The sequence below is a fragment of the Notolepis coatsorum genome (genome assembly GCF_963971535.1).
Source record: "Notolepis coatsorum genome assembly, chromosome: 13".
Classification (NCBI taxonomy): domain Eukaryota; kingdom Metazoa; phylum Chordata; class Actinopteri; order Aulopiformes; family Paralepididae; genus Notolepis; species Notolepis coatsorum.
In genome coordinates this window covers 32,587,486-32,608,445 of record NC_140177.1, presented here as the reverse complement: position 1 = coordinate 32,608,445, position 20,960 = coordinate 32,587,486, and the positions used below count along the sequence as shown (strand labels likewise).

Here is a 20,960-nt window from a genome sequence, read left to right as displayed (position 1 = left end):
GCCAAATTTCCAACCTCCTCAATGGTATTCAATTTCTTTCCCATTGCATTGACCCCATTCTGTCTTTCTGGTTTACCCTGCATTGCAATGCAGAGCAGTTAGCAGTTAATTTAGCTCCTAAAATGAGATAAAACCTTTTATTGTCTCTGCAGGGAAATTGTGGCAAATGTCAATGAATAAGGCAAGATATGTTAGGAAAAGGTCAATAAGAACACGAAAAAGATCACAACATATTGTATTGGCCCATATATGACTATTCTTTCTGAAAATGACACCTGGGAAAAAAGTGCCATTTTATATTCACGGACTAGAGATTGAGAGGTGTTGTAGGAAAATAAGGTCAGTTTTTGAGCGATATGTATCCACTTTCCCGGTAGCTAGTATGAGATTTTTACTATATGAATTCCTTGCAATCTCTAGTTTCAAATGATACCACTGGTTCAGATTTCAGAGGGTTAAAAGCAGGCCAAGTTGGATAATGTTCTGTCATTATTTTAATGTAGGCCTATAATTCCCATAAAAGTTACTCATAAATCGTTTAAGGCATGGAAGATAATTTTGTTCGTATATAAATGAGATGAAGAGGGAAAAGATGTGCAGCGTGATCTACTGAGCACTGTGTGAAGTCTGAGTATGCTAGCTATGGCATAGGCCAAATAGATGGACTGCATGCTGGCAAGTGGTGTAATGTTAACGCTTGTTGGTGTCTATATATCACTGTGTGGGAGTGCAGGAAGGATGAGACGGCAGACGGTGGTCGAGTTCATCCCTTTACTTCCCAACATACATTTACAATACATAGTGCATAGACGTGCGACGTAGAAGTGACAGCTGACATGTAAACGAATAACCACACCCCCCCCCCCCGTTTCCCAGAATCCCGAGTCTTAAAGGAGCCCTCACTCCGCTCCTAAAGTCCAGTGAATGTCTACCATTGTGATGAGTGAGTCACCACAACTGCATATTACATCATAAGCGCCACAGCTAATTAGCAACATTAGCATTAGCTAATGGCAGAAATGCACTATACCTATGCATGTTTCACCTAAGTGAACGTGATGTGCATCTTGCTTTATTTTTCCCTCAACCAAAGTTGGCATTTTATTCATGTGGTCTGCTATTATACAGAATATGCAGTTTTCACGATTTGCTGTTCAGCAGACAACGTCTGTCTGTGAGGGACATTCATTATTGTAGGCCGGCCCTCTGGGTCCAGAGAAAATACCAATATCAACTTGTTTTGTTCGATTTGTTATGATATAATTTGTATAATTACTTTCTTTACAAAAACAAGATTTGATCATCAAAAAAAATGCAGGAAAAAAAATATATTATTCACACAGGCTACGGTAGACTATAGGCTGCACTTAAAAAATTTGCACAAAGACAACATGTTGCTCTCAAAATATCAAAAGAAAGTTGGACGAGGAAATTGTAATTTCAAGTACGGATGGATGGAGAGATGCAGTATGTGTTCATCTTACCATCATTCACCAATGCCCATCAAGTGTGTGTTGTTTGCAAAACAAGCTGTTGCCGTTGACAATGAAAATGATCTCCAGGCGCCATGAATGAAGCCAGGTAACATTACTCAGTAGAGAGTAGACCTTTGCAAATGTTGAGCATTAGCTGCCAGCTATTTCCAGAATGACTGTTGATTTATTAGTGTTCTGTGCACAACAGGCTCACCAGGCCCATCGCTTCAGCACCAGCCACTGCCCTGTCTGTTGCGCTGTGTCTGCAGTCTGCACCACACAATGCTTTCTTGTGAATAATTAAAACCGGGACTATTATATTTGGAACAATTTATATTTAGGATATTTTGCACCACAAGTCCAAGATTCTGTGATCTTACAAAATATTAATAAATGGGTAATAAATAAAAATAAAAAAGTATTACAATTTTATATATTGCTTTTTTATTATTTTATTTGGGGGGGGGGGGGAGAAATATTGCTCTGGGCCATATTTATATCTCTACCAGTACAATTCCAGAATTTGAGTACATTCCAGAAATTGTCCTGTTGCCAAACCCTGCTGTATGCGTGCTTACGAAACCAAGCCGCATTTCTCGGAGACGCTCTCTGATTGGCACTGACTGACACTCTCTGATTGGCCACTGACGCGTTTGCCCAATCCGTGACGAGCTGCGTCTTTGCCCATTTCCAGGCCAAACAGCCTGCAAACTACCTGGCGTTCTATCGCCATGCTCTAAGACAAACTCTAACCATAACCAACTTCAAAGAGTGCCTAAGCTTAACCGTCGAAAGAACTTGCCGCCACGCTCTTAAGACAAACTCTAACCTTAACCAACTTCGAAGAGTGCCTAAGCTTAACCAGTGTAGAAACAGGCGTCGGCCAATCAGAGAGCGTCTCCGAGAAATGCGGCTTGGTTTCGTAATCACGCCTGCTGTATAGAGAGCGATAGATAGCGTTAGCGCTAACACTAGCATAAGCTAATGGCAAAAGTAGACTTTGTGTTAAGAAGACTCTTTGCACTGTGCAGTAGACCAGGAGGACTGAATGACGTCAAGACACGAGGAGTCGGACGTAATTGATGATACCATAAAATCTCAAGCTCCGCCCCTCTTCTCTCCATCCTCTATCACAACCGTTGCTTTCCTCGGACAAACAACGTTTTGATTGGAGGATCAAGGAGAGAGGGCGGGGTTTGAGTTAGGTCAATTGTGTATCCATACGCACATCATCTTCCTTTGTTTTCTGTAGGAATCTTAATTTATGTTGACACCTTTTTTATTTGAGTGTTTTGACCAACACATTGCATCTTTAACGTTTGTCTCAAATCGTCATGGATTCGACTAACCAATCTTCTCTCTTGACACGTCTCAGGTTCTAGATCCCAACATGGACCTGCGAACAGTTAAACATTTTATCTGGAAGAGCGGAGGGGACTTGACGCTTCATTATAGACAGAAGTCGACGTGAAAGTAAAGACTGATTTAACAAAGCAAACAAAGAACTTTTCGTCATTTGCCAATCAGTCACCACCCACCTCCGACATATAGTACCCCTCAACTCCATTTTGTGGTCAAGAGAGAGTCGCGGTATCCATGAGGACCCAGTGAGAATTTGGGGCCACTTGAGAGGATGTGGCTTAAAACGATGTATCATAGGGAACTCTCGACCGGAGCGGCCAGGACACTTGGGAGATTAACGCTCTTATAGTTTCTCTGCATACTGTGCTTTGTTACCATTTTGAAGGATTTAATCAAACGTTTTCTTTCTCTTAGCACTCAGATTATTTTTTATCATCTTTGACTGCTTTGTTTCTCCCCATCTTCTTCCCGATTGGCATTTTCTTTCGAAGCGACTGATATACAGTATGTGTTCTTGTCTCAAGAGTGTGTGTGTGTGTTATGCACATGGATGTAATAGACTGCTGTTTGTTCTAGTACATTCCACAAATTGTCCTTGTTCTACAAACACCTGTTCTATACGATATCACCGCATAGGAGTTACACATGGGTTTCTGGGTAGTTTTCGCAGTTTTCTCGGAAGCGATCAACGTCATCCGTTCCGTTTTTTTTTGCCGTCATCTAATCTTAACTTGAACTGACCTTGGCTTAGAGATTTAAATATTACAGAGCTTGAAACTCCCTCGACAGAAACACTTGTCTGGGTGTCGGGAGCTTTTTTTTTCTTTATAGCTGTGCCGTTTATCAATGAACAGAACGTTTTCTTTTTTGTAAATATATGTACAACATTTTTGATTTAGGTGACAATTTCTGTTTTTCAGCATTTATATTTTGTTGTACAGTTTGAAAATCAAAACTAACTAAAAATCATTCTTTCTTTTCCAAATCCCCCAAAATAGCACATTCGTTGATCATACAGATAATTGACCTGGATGTTGAAATGGCATTTTGTCGCTCACCCACAACCCTGAATTCACAGTTTGACTCTTAAGAATGTGTCATTGTCTAAATCATCTTAGCGATCCGGAAAGTATATATAAGGTATATATCTAAAACAGTAACACATGCTTCTTTGCTCTGTGCTTGGTTCATGACCAATGACTATATTGCCATAATGAGGGTGGTTGCTACTGTATAATTCATTTTAGATTAAATAGTAACTCATTAAATATAACTTGAAGGGGAACTTTTAAATCCTATGGACTATATGAATTGGTCTTCACCACTGTGGTAAATTTACCTAAGTGAAATAAATAAATATAAATAGCGATGTCCATTTCTCACGGAGCATAACGGCAAATAATCTTTTCATTGTAAAGTTTATGGAGTATCTTCCCGTGAAGAATGTGCTTAGACACCATATAGTGACACATTGAGTGAGCTCTTAATTGGTAAACAAATGTTAACAACGGGACCCTATAATTAGGCCATCACATTACCTGCAATATGTATACCCTTGTAATAACTTGTGAATGATGTATATTTTAGGCATTCAACAAAGAAATAAATTTGAATGGTTTAACAATGACCGATTTATTGTAATTATAAATGGTGGTTCTTCTGAATTGTACCTTGTATTCAGTTAGAAAAATGGAAATAAGAAAAACATGGGAGTTTTTATTTTATTTTTAACTTTTGTTCCAGTGATATGTGATTCCTTTTTAGCATCAAAAGAGAAAATCCCCCCGTTTCACATTCGGATCCTTTCAGATGTTTGCACTCATTCCTAATAAAACAACCATTCATTGATAAAATATCTGCAAAAATACTTTTTCATTTTTCCTTTACCTACTCTGAAACTGACAAATGTCCCCATATAGAAAAACTGTAAAATATTCAACAGTAGTGTCACTATAAGAAAGTGCCTACAAATTAAATGACTAGTCATCTACACTAACGATGGTTTTGTACTATTGCATAGATCACAAAAATGACAAAGCAGAGGTAACAACATGGAATGACATGGGGACAGGACATAATTGTTTGGATACACATGGTAACGGCATTCACAACACCCTTTTAACACCTTGAGATACACAAACCCCATCAAAACAGCTTTAAGAAAGTACAGATTGACCATAGATAATGAAGAACATTCCATTTTTCAGACTGACCTTTTTGAGTTGAGCAAAATAAATTACAAATTAATTTGTACTTACCTTGTAAATAAAATGGCATTAGTCAATTGCTTACTTGGACTACAAATAAAAGGTGCTTGTTATCACAAAACTATAAAAAGCTGTTTAGTCAGGATATCAAAATTGGCATACTATCAACCCCTAAAAACTAAACCACTGGAATTGACATTGTACCATGAGACGCACGCTTGTTCTTGTGTATTGAATGACTACTTAAACTGATTTGAATGGTCAACAAGTCTGGTAATAAATTTTTTTTAAAGAATGTTGCAGCTTAAGTGCTTTGTAGTAGTAAATGTATATTTTGCATAATGCTAAATATTTAGTGTGATGACAGAAGCAGGGTGCGATTTGTGGGGAAGAAAACGTTGATTTTAAAAAAATGTAGGCCATAAAAACGTCTATAGTTATATCTATATAAAAGTCACGCATCCCATGAAACCATGCAACAGAAAGTCGTTTTCTAAATCGAGGGATTGGCTCTCAAGCACTTACAAAGAGATTAAACGCTTTACTTTTCAAAACTGATGCTTTCCCGAAACAACTGATGCTCCCTTTTCATCTTGTAGGTTGTGACCGAATGCAGGACAGCATTCCGATTTTGCGTAACAGTAAAGTAATACTGAATAAGAATAAAGTTTACATACGGTAGTATATAAAGCATTTTATCTAAATATAAGCATTTATATTAATTAACTAATTGAAGCACAGTAGGCTAAATAGGCCAAATGGCTAAGCAGCAGAAACACTGCAGAACAGAACATAGAAACTATGTCTTGATAGTTGTTACTGGGCGCTTACCTCCCAAAACATAATTTTGGTAAACCTGAGACAAAGGTTTTCAGCACCATGGAGAGCGATGTGCGCCATATGGGCCTTTTAATGACTTTATATTTCTTGCTGGACCGTCCTGCTTACAGCCTTCTGATGAAGAGGATGTTTATAAAAATGACTTGAATCTCGCTCTTCGCGAGATCCACGCTGCAAGGTTTCTCTGGTCTGTTCACGCACCCGTCATGAGGGAGAGCAGCCTCTCCAGCTATAGGGCAGAGGTCAGTGAAACAAGCCAAGCACAACAACAACAACACAGCTAGCAGCAGTTGAGACGCTGGCAAACAGTGCTGCTAGCGATTTAGAGAAATCCATGCATTTAATTCAATGCAAGAATGAACGATAAGTCTTATTATAGACTTGCCAGAAGGCAGGACAGATCATATCCCCACCGGTGATAAAAATGAGGTAAGTGAACGTGATAAGCAGGCAGAGGTATAGAAATCCCCCCCCTCCGGGCAAATCGCACCCTGAACAGATGTATATATCTTTGGAAGTGTTCATTGGTCATTCCAGTGGTGAATAAAATAATTCTAAAAACAATGTCTACCCAACCTATACATTACATTACCCACCCCCTCCCAAAGAAAGTTTTACACATTACAAGCCCCTGTGGCTCACCATATAGCAGTACCTGGAATTGCTCTTAAACAATATAAAATGGCTAGGATATTACTACATTGATACTACATCGTGTTCGTACTCACAGCCTGAAGCTTTAGCTATTTGCCGTAGTGTGACTGGTCTGGTAACGGAGCCGTGCAGTTATGCAAGACTTGCACGGACAGAGACGGTTAGCTTTTCCCTTGGTCTGTCGGTGACCTAGTCTGACGTTAGTGTTTCCCCCCAGAGCGCGGTCATGGCTAGAACTCATCCGTATTTCGTTGAACTCATCGTCATTTTTTACTAAATGGTTGTTTGACGTCATGCCCAACTTTAACCCTGAATAGAGATTCTTTTTTGTGTCAAACATAGAATCAAGTTCAATGAAATGTGGACGCCTGGTCTAGTCATTACCCTCAAGCACCCACCAACTGATTGTCAACCCCCCCTCCCCCCACACACACACACACACACATGACCTAATACTAGCTTACTCAATTATAAGATCTGTAGTTGCCTCGCCTGGCTCCTCATCCTCATCCTCATCATCATCATCATCATGGCTAACGTGATGAGCAGGTTCCACCGGCTCAGAATCCACAGACTGCTCCACTGAGCTCATGACATCAGGCTCCACTCCGTCCAAGATGCCGTCCCCGGGAGCGTCGTCCACCGGCGGCGCGTCAACAGCCTGTGGTGGGAGGAGGTCCATGGGAGGCAAGGGGGCAGAGTCTGGGCCCGGGACGGGAGGCTCCACGAGCTCTGGGAGAGGCTCTGGGGACTCGAACGGAGGGGAGACCACATCCGGTTCGCCGGAATCAACGGGAGAGTCGGTAGCCTCCGCAGGCAGGTCGGTAGCCTCTGCAGGCAGGTCGGTAGCCTCTGTGGGCAGGTCGGTAGACTCTGTGGGCAGGTCGGTAGACTCTGTGGGCAGGTCGGTAGACTCTGCGAGCAGGTCGGTAGACTCCGCGGGCAGGTCTGTAGACTCCGCGTGCAGGTCTGTAGACTCCGCGGGCAGGTCTGTAGACTCCGCGGGCAGGTCTGTAGCCTCTGTGGGCAGGTCGGTAGCCTCTGTGGGCAGGTCTGTAGACTCTGTGGGCAGGTCGGTAGCCTCTGTGGGCAGGTCAGTAGCCTCCACAGGCAGGTCTGTAGACTCTGCGAGCAGGTCGGTAGCCTCCGCAGGCAGGTCTGTGGGCAGCTCTGTAGCCTCTGTGGGCAGGTCTGTAGACTCTGTGGGCAGGTCTGTAGACTCTGCGGGCGGAATGGGTGACTCGGCGGGCGTGTCGGAAGGAGTGGCGGCGGACGCGAGGGCGGAGGCCAGGTCCTCGGAGCTCAGCTCCTGCGGCTCACTGTCTGATGACGGCGAAGGAAGCTCGCTGTCCTCCTGCTCCTCTGTACAACGGGAGGGAAACGGGATCTGCGTCAAGACTAAAGTGCATGTGCTGATAATAACCTCAGACACTGTGACTGGAAGTAGAGGCGATTCTACTTCTGTCAAATATAAGTTTAGCACATGAACGTCCCAAGAGATGCAAGATAACTTTTAATGTCCCTGAGGGGGAACTATCCCTGGTATGAATTGCTTGCGTGGTAACTCACCAACCACAGAGATTTCCTCGTCCTTCTCCTCGTGCACGGCCAGGGCGGTGTTGGTCATGTCGATCGATGACATAGACAGGTCCAGCCTGTCGACCATGTCTGAAGGGTCAGCGATGGCCATCTCAGATTCAGAGAAGCCTTGAGAAACACAAAAGGAGAAGCTTTACTCCAGTGTTTAACAATATTACATTATGTAAACAACATTTTTTTTTACATCCTCAAATGGAATGTAAACCCTCATCTAGTTGTCACGTAATCTTTTAGACCTTGTATCAATGGCTTGGATAAGACATTTCAGACTAGGGCTGACCTTTTTTTCGAAGCTTCGGGGCCGAGATTCGATTTTGAATTCGAAGCTTCGAGATAAAAAAAATAATAAATAATTTTATTTATTTAAAAAAAATAAAGAATTTTATGTTGTGGGACTTGTACAGCACTTTGTTCAACTTTGTCAGTGCTGTAAAGTTTAAACCTTTTTAAATCTTAGACAAACGAAACACTTTGCTTTCATGAAATATTGTAAGCCGTCATTTGAGGCTTTATAAAAGCAGCACAATGAACACATCTGTCAGTGCCGAGTCCGACCTCATCTTAAATAACAATTGCATTGCTTGTTGTAATTAACAAAGAGAGGCAGAGTTGATTTTGCACACAAACAAACAAAATATATTTATTTTTTAATATATTCGAATTTTATTTTCATATTCGAATCCCATGCCCATCGAACGAAGCTTCGAAGTATTTAAGACAGCCCTATTTCAGACTCAAAAATGTATTTCTTCAATGCAATAAATGACCATGCAAACAACTGGGTGACAATGGGTGCTTTCATGCCCCTGTCTGTTTGTTTGAGGTGTTGATTGATTGATTGATTGGACACTTTATTTACAGATTGCAGAACGGCTCAATACACACAATTGTTAAGCGGATGCAGACCAGAGAAAGACTTTCATTTTCAATTCATCGTAACATTTATGACATACACGACATACAGATAAACAGTACTGTTACATCCAGACATTTATGACATACAAGATATACAAATATACAGTACTGTTTAAGAGACAAGAGTTTCTAAAAGAGAGCATATACATTTGAGGGGAAGAAACTGTACATTGGAGGGGGTTTGGGGTTTACTTGGGCCAGTTTCGAATTGCAGCCTCCCGTAGGTGCTCTTTGAGAGTGATTTTGAAGGTGGGTAGGGATTCACATTTTTTTTACGGCTGTGGGTAGGGCGTTCCACATTGATGTGGCATAATTGCTAAGCGTGTTTAGTCCCTTGTTTGAGCCGAATCTGGGTTGAACATGATTTGTGGAACTCCCTCTGGTGTTGTGGTCGTGGTATTCACTGACCTTTGGGAAGTACCTCGACATGTACATGGGTACCTTAGTGGTGTAGTGTATCTTGTAGACCAGGCCCATTGCAAGTTGCTGTACTTTGTCGTCTAAGCCATCCTAGGTTGTCAAAATGGGCAGGGGTGAGGTGGGTTTTAGGAGTAAGGTCAAGCAGTAGTCTGACCAGTTTGTTTGTGATGTTTGTAATCTTGTTTTTAGTGCCTTTGAGGTGCTTTGGTACCATGAGGTGCAAGCATAGTCGTATAACCCTTGAATGAGTGCTCCTGCTAGAGTCTTCAGGGTATTCTTGTTTACCAGAGAGGCGAGATCCGGTACAAGAATCTTGTTCGTTGGTTGACTTTTCTGATTACATTGGTTGCCATTTTGTCACAGGAAAGATTTGCCTCTCGGATGGAACCCAGGTATGTAATTTCATCTTTCCTTGTGACAATATTGTCACCCACTGTAACAGAGAAGCAGTTTGTCTTGCTGAGTTTGTTATTTGATCCGAAGAGAATGGACTCTGTTTTACCCAGGTGTAATGATAGTTTGTTATCAGCGAGCCAGGTGCAGATTCAGCCGAGTTCAGAGCTGAGGGCTTTTTCAACCTGCAACTTGTCCCTGTCAGAGACCAGCAGGGCTGAGTTGTCCGCAAACAGGAACAAGTTGCAGTCACAAGCTGATGACATGTAATTTGCATAAATTAGGAACAGTATCGGTCCTAGTATGCCTAGTATGTTCCAAGTGAACCCTGAAGTAGTTGTTTGAGGTGTGAAAGCAATTGGACCAAAAGCAAGAAAAGACACTAAATATTGTGCGTTTATTGTAGCGGGTTGAGCAGTTTGTCGACATTTTCCCATATATTTCCAAATGTGTGAGTTTCCATCATCATAATGGTTATTATTTGGTAAGTTCAAAATTGCCAAATAATGTTATGATAAATACCTTGCATGCATAATTCAGGTGACAGTAGCCTACAGTGGTGGATAATTAATCGCCGACAGTGAATTGGAAAAACTTAGCCTATAGTATTTTATAACGGTGTAAGCCAAAGTGGGAATCACAATATTATTTTTATTCACATAATGGTTAAGATTCAAAATGATAAAATAAATATAAATGTATTATTTAAAAATATACAAATAAAAAGATAAACGTATTCCAATAATACCTGGGTGTGACCACATGACTTTGTTTAGAATGTTTGGTTTGTTTATCAATTGTTAAAATGTGAAACATAACCAAACCAATAGAAACTGCAACAAAAGTAACTATTTTGTTTTGGACCATTTCAAACGAACTTGGGTGTGAAAGCGCCGTGTGCAACTCACCAGGGTCCATGACCCTCTGGATGGGTGGAGGTAGTAGGGTGTCCTCCTCTGCTAGGTTGATCTGCTCCAGGTCTACGAGATCGTCACTCTGGCCTGAAGCAGCCATCAGGGACGCCTGGGAACACATAGCAGTCGAGAGATTCATCTCAAGTGTAACATCGTCAGAAAACCAAGACCTGCGGTGTTTCTGCAAAACACAATAATCTTTGACTCCATTTGCCTTGTAAAGATGGAATTCACAATAGTCAACTGAAAATAAAACTTTGAACTTGCGTACCTCAGTGAATCCATTTGTAGGCATCTCTGCGAAGCCGCTCTCTTGAGGAGGCATCTCCGGGGAGCTGCTCTCATGAGGAGGCGTCTCTGAGGAGGCGCCCTCTTGAGGATGGGAGCTGGACTCCATAGCCATTGCTATATCGGCGCGCGCTGGGATTCGATGCAGGTAGCCATAGCCGATGCCACAACCCAAACTAAATGAAAAACATTATGCTTCAGGTTGAAATGCCACTCCATTTCAGAATTCACACATGCTCAAAGACAGACCAGGATTCCCTGATGTATAGCTTGCACAGCAGCTGCTCCACTGACAGAACAGGCATCCGACTTTGAGGATTTATGTAGTGCCAACAAAGAAATGTGAAAGAAAGAAATTAATAAATGAACATCCCTGCCTAAGTAAAGTGAAATTCCCAATGCACTTCCTGGATATTATATTATGAATTGCCTTATATTATGAATCGACTTATATTATAACTTATATTATTAATTGACTTATATTGTGATTTGGCTCAACTGAACAGTGTATGGCGATATATTTGTCTATATACTTTTAACAGTAAAATGTAATGGTCATGTTGGCCGACTGCTCTTTCCTGATTAATGAGTTAAACTTAGATTAGATTAGATTGTACTTTATTGTCATTATATTTGCATACAACGAGATTTGGGACTCAAACTTAAGGTGCAATAATAAAATCACAAGTAATAAAAGAGAAACATAAAATACTATACAGATTACAGAAACATTAAATACTATACAATAAGACAATGTTACAGTCCTGTACAATATACAAAATAGCAACAATATACAGAATAACAATACAGAAATAACAATCACAGTGTCAGAGGGTAGTGGGTGGGTATTGCACTGTGGATATTGCACATCAGGATGTTGCACAGTGTGGGAGGAGGGGGAAAGGTGAATTATTAGTGCATGTTAGAGTTCAGGCCAGGGTGGTGATGGCTCTGGGGAAGAAACTGTCTCTGAGCCTGTTTGTTCTGGCTCTGATGCACCTGTAACGCCTGCCCGATGGCAACAGGTCGAACAGGTGGAAGCCAGGGTGTGAGCTGTCCTTTGTAATGTGTTTTGCTCTGTTGAGGCAGCGGGAGTTGTGTAAGTCCTTCAGGGAGGGGAGGGGGCAGCCGATGATTCTCTGTGCCGAGTTTATGACCCTCTGAATCGCCTTTCTGTCTGCTTCAGTGCAGCTTTTTTTTCTTCAAACCTTTGAAATCTTCTGTTTGCAACCCTTAACACAACGTCTCTTAGTAATTTTGTTCCAGCATAGACTTCAGCCAATTGCAAATATCCCTATCAAGTGGAACCCGGAAGTGCCATTCCCAACAGCTCTCCATGCTCAATTATTTTCATTATGCCACATCATATATTTCACTGTCACGTGTTGCCACTTACCTGCCCTCTCCTCCCCATGCTCCGTTCGGCGTCACCACCACCTCTCGGCAGCTGTCCGTCTCTGTGTTATACACCAGCAGCTTGAGTGGCTTCCCTTCGTGGTTCTCAATCAGAGAGAAGAAGTCTTCTGACTGCAAATGCCATAGAACCACATAAATACTTACTGGTCAGCATTGCTCCTGTTTCACAAGATGCCTACATACATACTGTAGCGGAGCGCCTAATAAACAGGGTGTCAGCCAGGGTCTCAGTCTGACAATTTAAAGAGTATCTTGTTTTTGTTTTTTTTACTCGATCACTACCTGGATACATGAATCGACATTTCACTTGTCATGAACCCATGGGCCATATTAATTAAACACACAAAACCAGAATGCGCACATAGCCCACAATGACACAGCAATAAACAGACACAAGGCAGCACAGGTACGTGTAGAATGGCACTGCATTGAAGAAAATAATCAGAAAAAGCTTCTATAAATCAAAATCCCATGTGCCAAACCAATGACTCTTGACAAACTAACCCAAGCAATTTCCCCAACAACAAAAACAAACTATATATCACTACCCAAGCTATTTCCCCCCCCAACAACAAAAACAAATTATATGAAAATGGCTCTTACGTCTTGCAACACCTGATCCGCTCCCACGATGAAGTCACTGTGCGCCCGAAGCCCGGCCAGCAAGGCCGGCGAGCTGACGTCCACATCCTGAGGGGTGAAGGAAACATGACCTCTATGATGGGAAACTTCCAAGAGATTAAGGCTGAGCAAATCATTCAACACTGTCAGGCTATCGTCTTATCAATGGATACCGTGGTGCACAATTACGTTGTCTAAACAATGATAACAAGCATGTAATAGCTCAGGACTTCTCAGGTCTTAAATATTTCAGGCAGGATAGTAAATGCAACAACATCTATTGGAATCATTTAAAAAGTGGTGTTGGATACGTGAGCAGATATTGTGATTATACATATCGATATTGAAAAGCATTGCTCATGTTGACTGTTTCGACTCTACAAGAGATGAATGGAAGGCCGGTTCTCAGCCTCTCAGAAGCTCTCGGGTGCGCCTGCTCACCAGGACGTGCCAGACGTTCTCGTTGGCTCCTTGGTAACTGCAGAAGCGCACGCTGGCCCCCAGCAGGCCCTGTCCTCCCCACATGTTGTTCGGCAACACCTCCAGCTCCCGCACTGTCATGGTCTTGGTGCTGTACACCTCCATCTTCACCGCCCGCTCCACATTGGCCTTCAACAGCTCCTTCAGCTGGTCGTTTTCCTGGTTCTAATAGGCAGGAATGAGATGAATAAGCAGGAAGATAAAAATGTGCACGATGGGGACGAACTGTGTCGTAGTCGTCAGCTTTCACTGGGACATCATCCCGTTTACTTTCCTCACCGAGACGACTAATTGACTAACAAAAGTTACATCTTCCCCTGAGGAGGTTCCACCTGTGAATAATCCGCTTGAGGCCTTATTCGTGTCATCCATAGGTCAGTGGAAGCTAAAGTATCTTGCGATTGGCCATTTTAGAAAAACTGCACATTATCCCACCCCAAACCTAAATATCCAGTAAAATGACGATTTAATCATAAATTGCTTATTTTCACGAGTAATGTTTTGTTTTTGTCCAGATTTAGATCTAATCATTTGATTAGTTATAAGTGTTTTAGTTCAACCTCCCTGACCATAGGCTACTCTCAGTAGGCTGAGGGGGCGTGGCCTTCTGTCCACTAGACAATGCTTGATTGTTAGGGAGCACAGGGAGTGTCCCTCCACCACTCAGTGTATATTATGTCATATTTCAGAGGAAGCAGATTGTATATCTGACATGGCTTGATTCTGTTGATATCCAGAATCACAACAACAACAACAGTTAACATTTAACATAATTGTCTTCTGTTAAAAAATGCAACGAGATTGAAAAGCATGCTCAGTCAGATTCATTGTGCCGAATCTTAGGAGGAAAAATAATAAAATAAAAACGATTCTTGGTCAACAGCTTCACCTGAAGGTCTGGGCAGGAGATACTGAGACATATTCCCTGTCATTGTGCTCATGACCACATAGCTCTGGACATCTGTATCAGTCATGCAGAATAGATCTATCTATGCTTATTATTATGTATTTTTGTTTGTCTTCTTCATTGATTGTCCTTTCTATAATGCTGCAGTGTTGGATTTGTGTCCACGTGTGTGTGTGTGTGTGTGTGTGTGTGTGTGTGTGTGTGTGTGTGTGTGTGTGTGTGTGTGTGTGTGTGTGTGTGTGTGTGTATAATCACTGTATAATCAATAACACTTACAAGTCTGCGATTGTCAAGAGACAGGATGAAGTCGAAAAAGGGTTCGAGCCCAGCCTTCTCGGCGGGTGAATTCTCCTGCACCTGCCAAGACACACACACAACATTCAGACTTGTGGTCCACAAAGATACCCAGTGTGGCCCTGGCCCAGTTAACCGAGATAAACGAAATGTTCACACACAGTAAGAAGCATTTTGTACAAAAGTATTCTGTACTTCTGTATGACAACTATTAAAGAAACTTGAAACTTGAAACGTCCTTATCAGCCTCCTCTCCTACAGCCTGAAGGAAGGCTGCAAACCCGAAGTTGACTAGCTACATATTTGGTTTTGATTGATTGATTGGAAACTTTATTAACAGATTGCAGAATGGGTACAATACAGTACGGCTCAATACACACAATTGTTAAGGGGATGCAGACCAGAGAAAGACTTTCGTCTTGTTTACATCAGGGTCCCCCATTTAATGGTAACGTAAGGCTTATTCACCATAGAGGCCAAACGGTGTACATCGTGTACTTTCTTGAGTCTTGAATCGATTATCTAAACAACGCGTTTTCTTTTTAGACAATGTAAACAGATACATCTGGTGTAGTACAATAGAACATGTTGGTTATAGATGCTTCAGTTGCATAATTGTGGAGGTTTACAAAGAAAATTGCGTTAGAGCCCAGTGCACACACGCCCATTTCATGCACAACAATACAATTCAAGTTGCTCACTGTATCCAAGTCGAATACACACGTAATAACAGTATTATAGGCAGTGCCACCTCATCATATTTGGGCAGGGGCCATTCTGCAGCATTCTAGGCTCCTTTACATTGCGTCGCACGGTACACGCCTTTTACATAATAAGTACAACCATAAACTAATTTGTACATTACCCCGTGCACGTGGTATCCTTCCGTCCCTCCTTCGGATACACCCGAACTCTGAGATAAGCCCATGATGTTGGTTGAAAATCTAAAATATTATTATCATCAAATAAGCTGTAAAAAGATTTATTGACACCCCGTGGCCATCTTGTCCAACTCTCTGGAACGTCAGGCCGGAGCAGTCGAGCGCCGCTGCGGACGAGCGGGGGGGCGGTGCTCGAGCGATGCCATCGGTTACCTCTCTTTGTGCTTATTAATGTTTACTCGAGCTGCACTGTAGTTATTGCCGTGGTTTATTATAGCCCCATGCTCACTATGCAATCTGGATAGAGAAGAGACATGTATGTCCCTATGCCATAAATGTCATGATACATTTACATTTACATTTAGTCATTTAGCTGACGCTTTTATCCAAAGCGACTTACAAGTTCTGTACGACAAGCCATCAGGAAGGGCACAACTCTATCAGCTGAGTAACAATGTTCATCAAAGTGTTGAGTGCTACAGTGTAGGTTAGTTTATTAGGACAAGTGCATGACAATATGGTTAGTTAGGGTTAGATTTTTTTTCTTTTTTTCTTTTTTTAATTCAGATAATGGTTGAAGAAGTGCGTCTTTAGTCGACGGCGAAAGATTGGACGTGTTTCGGCTCTCCTAACTGGGGTGGGTAGTTCATTCCACCATTGTGGGGCAAGGACTGAGAATAGGCGACTTCTCTTTGATGACCCTCCCGGAGCTTGGATAGGAGTAGGTCTGAGGCGGTCAGAAAGAAGATGCAGAGCGTAGGGGTCTTGAGGGTGTGTAGTTAGAGACCATTGACCGGAGGTAGGCGGGAGCAGTTCCCTTTGCAGCACGGATTGATTGATTGATTGATTGAAAAGTTTATTAACAGATTGCAGAATGGGTACAGTACAGTACAGCTCAATACATACAATTGTTAAGGGGATGCAGACCAGAGAAAGACTTTCGTCTTGTTTACATCAGGGTCCCCCATTTTCAATTCATCATAACATATATGACATACATGACATACAGATAGACAGTACTGCTACATCTATACATTTATGACATATCAGATTTGCAAATACAGTACTGTTTGTGATACAAAAGTGTCCAGAAAAGGAGTGTATATACATTTGGCGTAGAAACTGTACATTGGAGGAGGTTGGATGGGTGGGGTTGGGTGGGTTGGGTGAGGGCTGTACATTGGAGGTGGGGGGGGGGGGGGTTGAGTAGGGGACACACACATTTTACACTGTACATTGGAATACTGACAAAGCCTTACTTGGTCATTTACTGTACAACTAGGTTAGGACATTTGTAGGGGCCTGTTTCGAATTGCAGTCTCGCGTAGGTGTTTTTTGACAGTGTTTTTGAAAGTGGGTAGTGATTCACATTCCTTTACAGCTTTAGGTAGGGCGTTCCACATTGATGTGGCATAATTGCGAAACGTGTTTAGTCCCTTGTTTGAGCCGAATCTGGGTTTTACATGATTTGTGGAGCTCCCTCTGGTGTTGTGATCGTGGTATTCACTGACCTTTGGGAAGTATTTTGACATGTACATTGATTGATTGAATTGATTGAAAAGTTTATTAACAGATTGCAGAATGGGTACAGTACAGCTCAATACATACAATTGTTAAGGGGATGCAGACCAGATAAAGACTTTCGTCATGTTTACATCAGGGTCCCCCATTTTCAATTCATCATAACATATATGACTTACACAACATACAGATAGACAGTACTGCTACATCTATACATTTATGACATACCAGATTTGCAAATACAGTACTGTTTGTGATACAAAAAGTGTCCAGAAAAAGAGTGTATATACATTTGACGTAGAAACTGTACATTGGAGGAGGTTGGGTAGGTGGGGTGGGGTTGGGTGGGTGGGTGGGTGGGGGGCTGTACATTGGAGGTGGGGGGGGGGGTTGGGTACCTTGGTCGTGTAGTGTATCTTGTAGACCAGGCCCATTGCAAGTTGCTGTACTCTGTCGTCTAATCTAAGCCATCCTAGGTTGTCAAAGTGGGCAGGGGTGAGGTGGGTTCTAGGAGTCAGGTCAAGCAGTAGTCTGACCAGTTTGTTTTGAGATGATTGTAATTTTGTTTTTAGCGCCTTTGAGGTATTTTGTATTTGTATTTATTGGTTTAAAATACAGAGACAGTGCATATTAAGGAACATTTGACTGTAAATATGCCAGTTTAGCCAAGTTGGCTAATTTTCAACTGTAGTCTCTGGGGCAGGTGACATGAGCACAACAATAATAATAATAATAATAATAATAATAATAATAATAATAATAATAATAATAATAATAATAATAATAATAATAATAATAATAATAATAATAATAATAATAATAATAATAAGAGGTGCTTTGGTACCATGAGGTGCAAGCATAGTCGTAGTACCCTTGAATGAGTGCTCCTGCCAGAGTCTTCAGGGTATTCTTGTTTACCAGAGAGGAGATCCGGTACAAGAATCGAGTTCGTTGATTGACTTTTTTTATTACATTGGATGCCATTTTGTCACAGGAGACATTAGCCTCTAGGATGGAACCCAGGTAGGTAATTTCATCTTTCCTTGTGACAATATTGTCACCCACTTTAACTGAGAAGCCGTCAGTCTTGCTGAGTTTGTTATTTGAACCGAAGAGAATGGACTCTGTTTTGCCCATGTGTAATGATAGTTTGTTATCAGCGAGCCATATACAGATTTTGCCTAGTTCCGAGCTGAGGGTTTTTTCAACCTGTAACTTGTTCTTGTCAGAGACCAGCAGGGCTGAGTCGTCCGCAAACAGGAACAAGTTGCAGTCACAAGCTGACGACGTATGTTGTGTATGTCATAAATGTCACTATGAATTGAAAATGGGGGACCCTGATGTAAACAAGACAAACGTCTTTCTCTGGTCTGCATCCCCTTAACAATTGTATGTATTGAGCTGTACTGTACTGTACCCATTCTGCAATCTGTTAATAAAGTTTTCAATCAATCAATCAAAACCCATTCTGCAATCTGTTAAATAAAGTTATCATTCATTCATTCATTCAGACCTATGTGTTAACGGTTTACATTTCCAGAGATGGCATATTACATAATTAGGCTACCTATATACATGTAATTATTTTCTAATTATTATCAAATTCAAGTTTTGTTTTATTTGTCATATATAATATACATTACAGTTAAATGCTTGGTTCTGTATGAGCCTCCATGAGATTGTGCTTCATACAGTAAAAAGAATAAAGGCCAAACACTATACAAAATATACAATATACAAACTAAAGTACAATCTAAAGTACAAATGCAAACAAAGTACAAATGCAAGCTTTTTTTAAATGCAAGGATGAGGTAGGGATGTTTTATTGTCTATATCTTATTATCAGATTTAGGTTTAGATCAGATTATCAGATTTTATTGTCAAGTCCATATCCTTTTTACAGTATAGAGGAGTTTGTTTATTGGCTCCAGTCCTCTGCCTATAGCAGCAGCAGCAGAATCAGCACAAAGTAGTACAAAAGAAGCAATAAAAACTGTATACGAGTGTGTGTGTGTGTGTGTGTGTGTGTGTGTGTGTGTGTGTGTGTGTGTGTGTGTGTGTGTGTGTGTGTGTGAGTGTGAGTGAATGAATGAATGAATGAAAACTTTATTTAACAGATTGCAGAATGGGTACAATACAGTACAGCTCAATACACACCATTGTTAAGGGGATGCAGACCAGAGAAAGACGTTTGTCAGTGTTGTAGTACTTGAGTCCAGGACTTGGACTCGAGCATTGACTGCATTCGGTCTCGGAAGGTGCAGACTCAGACTTGTTAATTGATAATTTTTTTTTTTTTTTTATAAATTGTTTTGTCATACAATCATTTGGCATACGATATTGATGGTTAGTGCATTTGTTTGGCTATTGTGTCACAAAGTAAATAAACTCCCTTTGAAATGGTGACCGCTGTGTCATTTATGTTTAATGTCTTTTTTAATTTGTATGTCAGCTCTTTGACTGCCAGAGTGGAGGTGACTCAACGTTGATGACTTGGACTCGGACTAGGGTAATGGGGACTTGACTCTGACTCGACTCAGGCTCTTCTTTGGTGACTCGGACTTGGACTCGGACTCGAACACATGGGGACTTGAGATTTAGTGACTTGACTATAACACTGGTGTGTGTGTGTGTGTGTGTGCGTGCCTGCCTGCCTGCCTGCCTGCCTGCCTGCCTGCCTGCGTGCCTGCCTGCCTGCCTGCCTGCCTGCCTGCCTGCCTGCCTGCCTGCCTGCCTGCCTGCCTGCCTGCCTGCCTGCGTGCGTGCGTGTGTGTGCAAATCAGTAGCAGAGACAGCGATTAAATAGCACTGTTTTGTCCTCAGTCACAGGCAGGTAGCCTGCCATTAGTGTCATTTGTTTATGAGTCTGATTGCCTCAGGGGAAAAAATGCCATTCTTCTATATCATCATAGATCAAAACAAAAACATTTTGAGGCATAATGTTTGTGTAGTCATTTAAAATAGTGTGTAGAGGTCAAAGGGCTCAAATTACAGTGTGCGTAGATCTACATGTGAATAAATCACTGATGACTGACAAGCTCGTAACAATATAGGAGTAGAATGCAAAGGGTCAGGATCTTTTCACCAGAGACACACTCTATATAATGAGTTGGCATGTAAGGCTAGCCCCGCTCGCCAGAGACACCTGTCCTGCTTATCAATGACGTTCAGAGATTATGTCATCAGGCTGTGTTTCTTCCATACAAAAATCATTCATTCACTTCAAAATGTTGATATTTCACATTGTTCAGCATTTGATGAATCTGAAACATACCCCATGACTTTTTTTTGCCTAAAGAAAGTTTAGAAATCACTTAGGTGGGAAGCCTAGAACATGTTTATATTATACAAAATAATTGTGTTTGTAAACAAGAACAGTAACTTTTCAGTAGCTTCAAATAGTATTGGGGCCAGATTTGACTCTAAGGACAATTTGTTTATTCATTCAGTTATTAAAATATAGCCTACCTTAAAATTCTCAAAACGACATACTGTATAGCCTAGTACACCTTTTAATAAACCCCCATTTAAAAATTATAGATCACGGGGCAACTTTACTTTTACATATTCATTTTTATTTGTAGATAAAAATGTAACATCTGAACATATAAAACAAAGCAATAATGACAATTTCCAAAATAACTTACTGAAATAAACAAAGAATGTGTAGCATACAATACACATCACATGATTAAATAAGAGTTTTCATTGATATATACAATAAAAATCTAAATGACCTAATGAGTTATTTTGTACCTAGCCTTAGTGTGATA

The 20,960-nt window shown here is 41.3% G+C and overlaps 2 protein-coding genes across 3 annotated transcripts in view; one reads left to right on the top strand and one right to left on the bottom strand.

Annotated features, from left to right (window-relative positions):
* The window catches only part of LOC311238776 (WD repeat-containing protein 48), a 34,732-nt gene extending 30,792 nt beyond the window's left edge, over nt 1-3,940 (top strand). For both annotated transcript variants that reach the window (XM_084326964.1, XM_084326963.1), the window contains exon 18: nt 2,851-3,940. In XM_084326964.1, the coding sequence (XP_084183090.1) occupies nt 2,851-2,946 (96 nt within the window). In that variant the 3' untranslated portion in view covers nt 2,947-3,940. The remainder of the gene's footprint in view (nt 1-2,850) is intronic.
* A 153-nt stretch (nt 3,941-4,093) lies between these two features.
* LOC311238777 (Golgi reassembly-stacking protein 1-like) lies at nt 4,094-15,802 on the bottom strand. Its single transcript, XM_084326965.1, has 9 exons — nt 15,651-15,802; nt 14,768-14,848; nt 13,546-13,749; nt 13,087-13,173; nt 12,464-12,594; nt 11,051-11,243; nt 10,774-10,888; nt 8,108-8,245; nt 4,094-7,900 (listed from the first exon to the last, which is right to left on the bottom strand). Exons 1-9 carry the CDS (start codon nt 15,711-15,713, stop codon nt 6,999-7,001), a joined length of 1,914 nt encoding a protein of 637 aa, XP_084183091.1. The 5' UTR covers nt 15,714-15,802; the 3' UTR covers nt 4,094-6,998.
* Nucleotides 15,803-20,960: the final 5,158 nt, after the last annotated feature.

What these genes read in the sequence shown, in the direction of transcription:
- LOC311238777 (XM_084326965.1), bottom strand. Translation starts at nt 15,713, where the DNA reads ATGGGCTTATCTCAGAGTTCGGGTGTATCCGAAGGAGGGACGGAAGGA. An exon ending in CTCTTGACAATCGCAGACTT is followed by an intron (nt 13,750 to 14,767) that starts GTAAGTGTTATT and finishes CCTGCCTATTAG; the next exon opens with AACCAGGAAAACGACCAGCT. An exon ending in CGGATCAGGTGTTGCAAGAC is followed by an intron (nt 12,595 to 13,086) that starts GTAAGAGCCATT and finishes TGGCATTTGCAG; the next exon opens with TCAGAAGACTTCTTCTCTCT.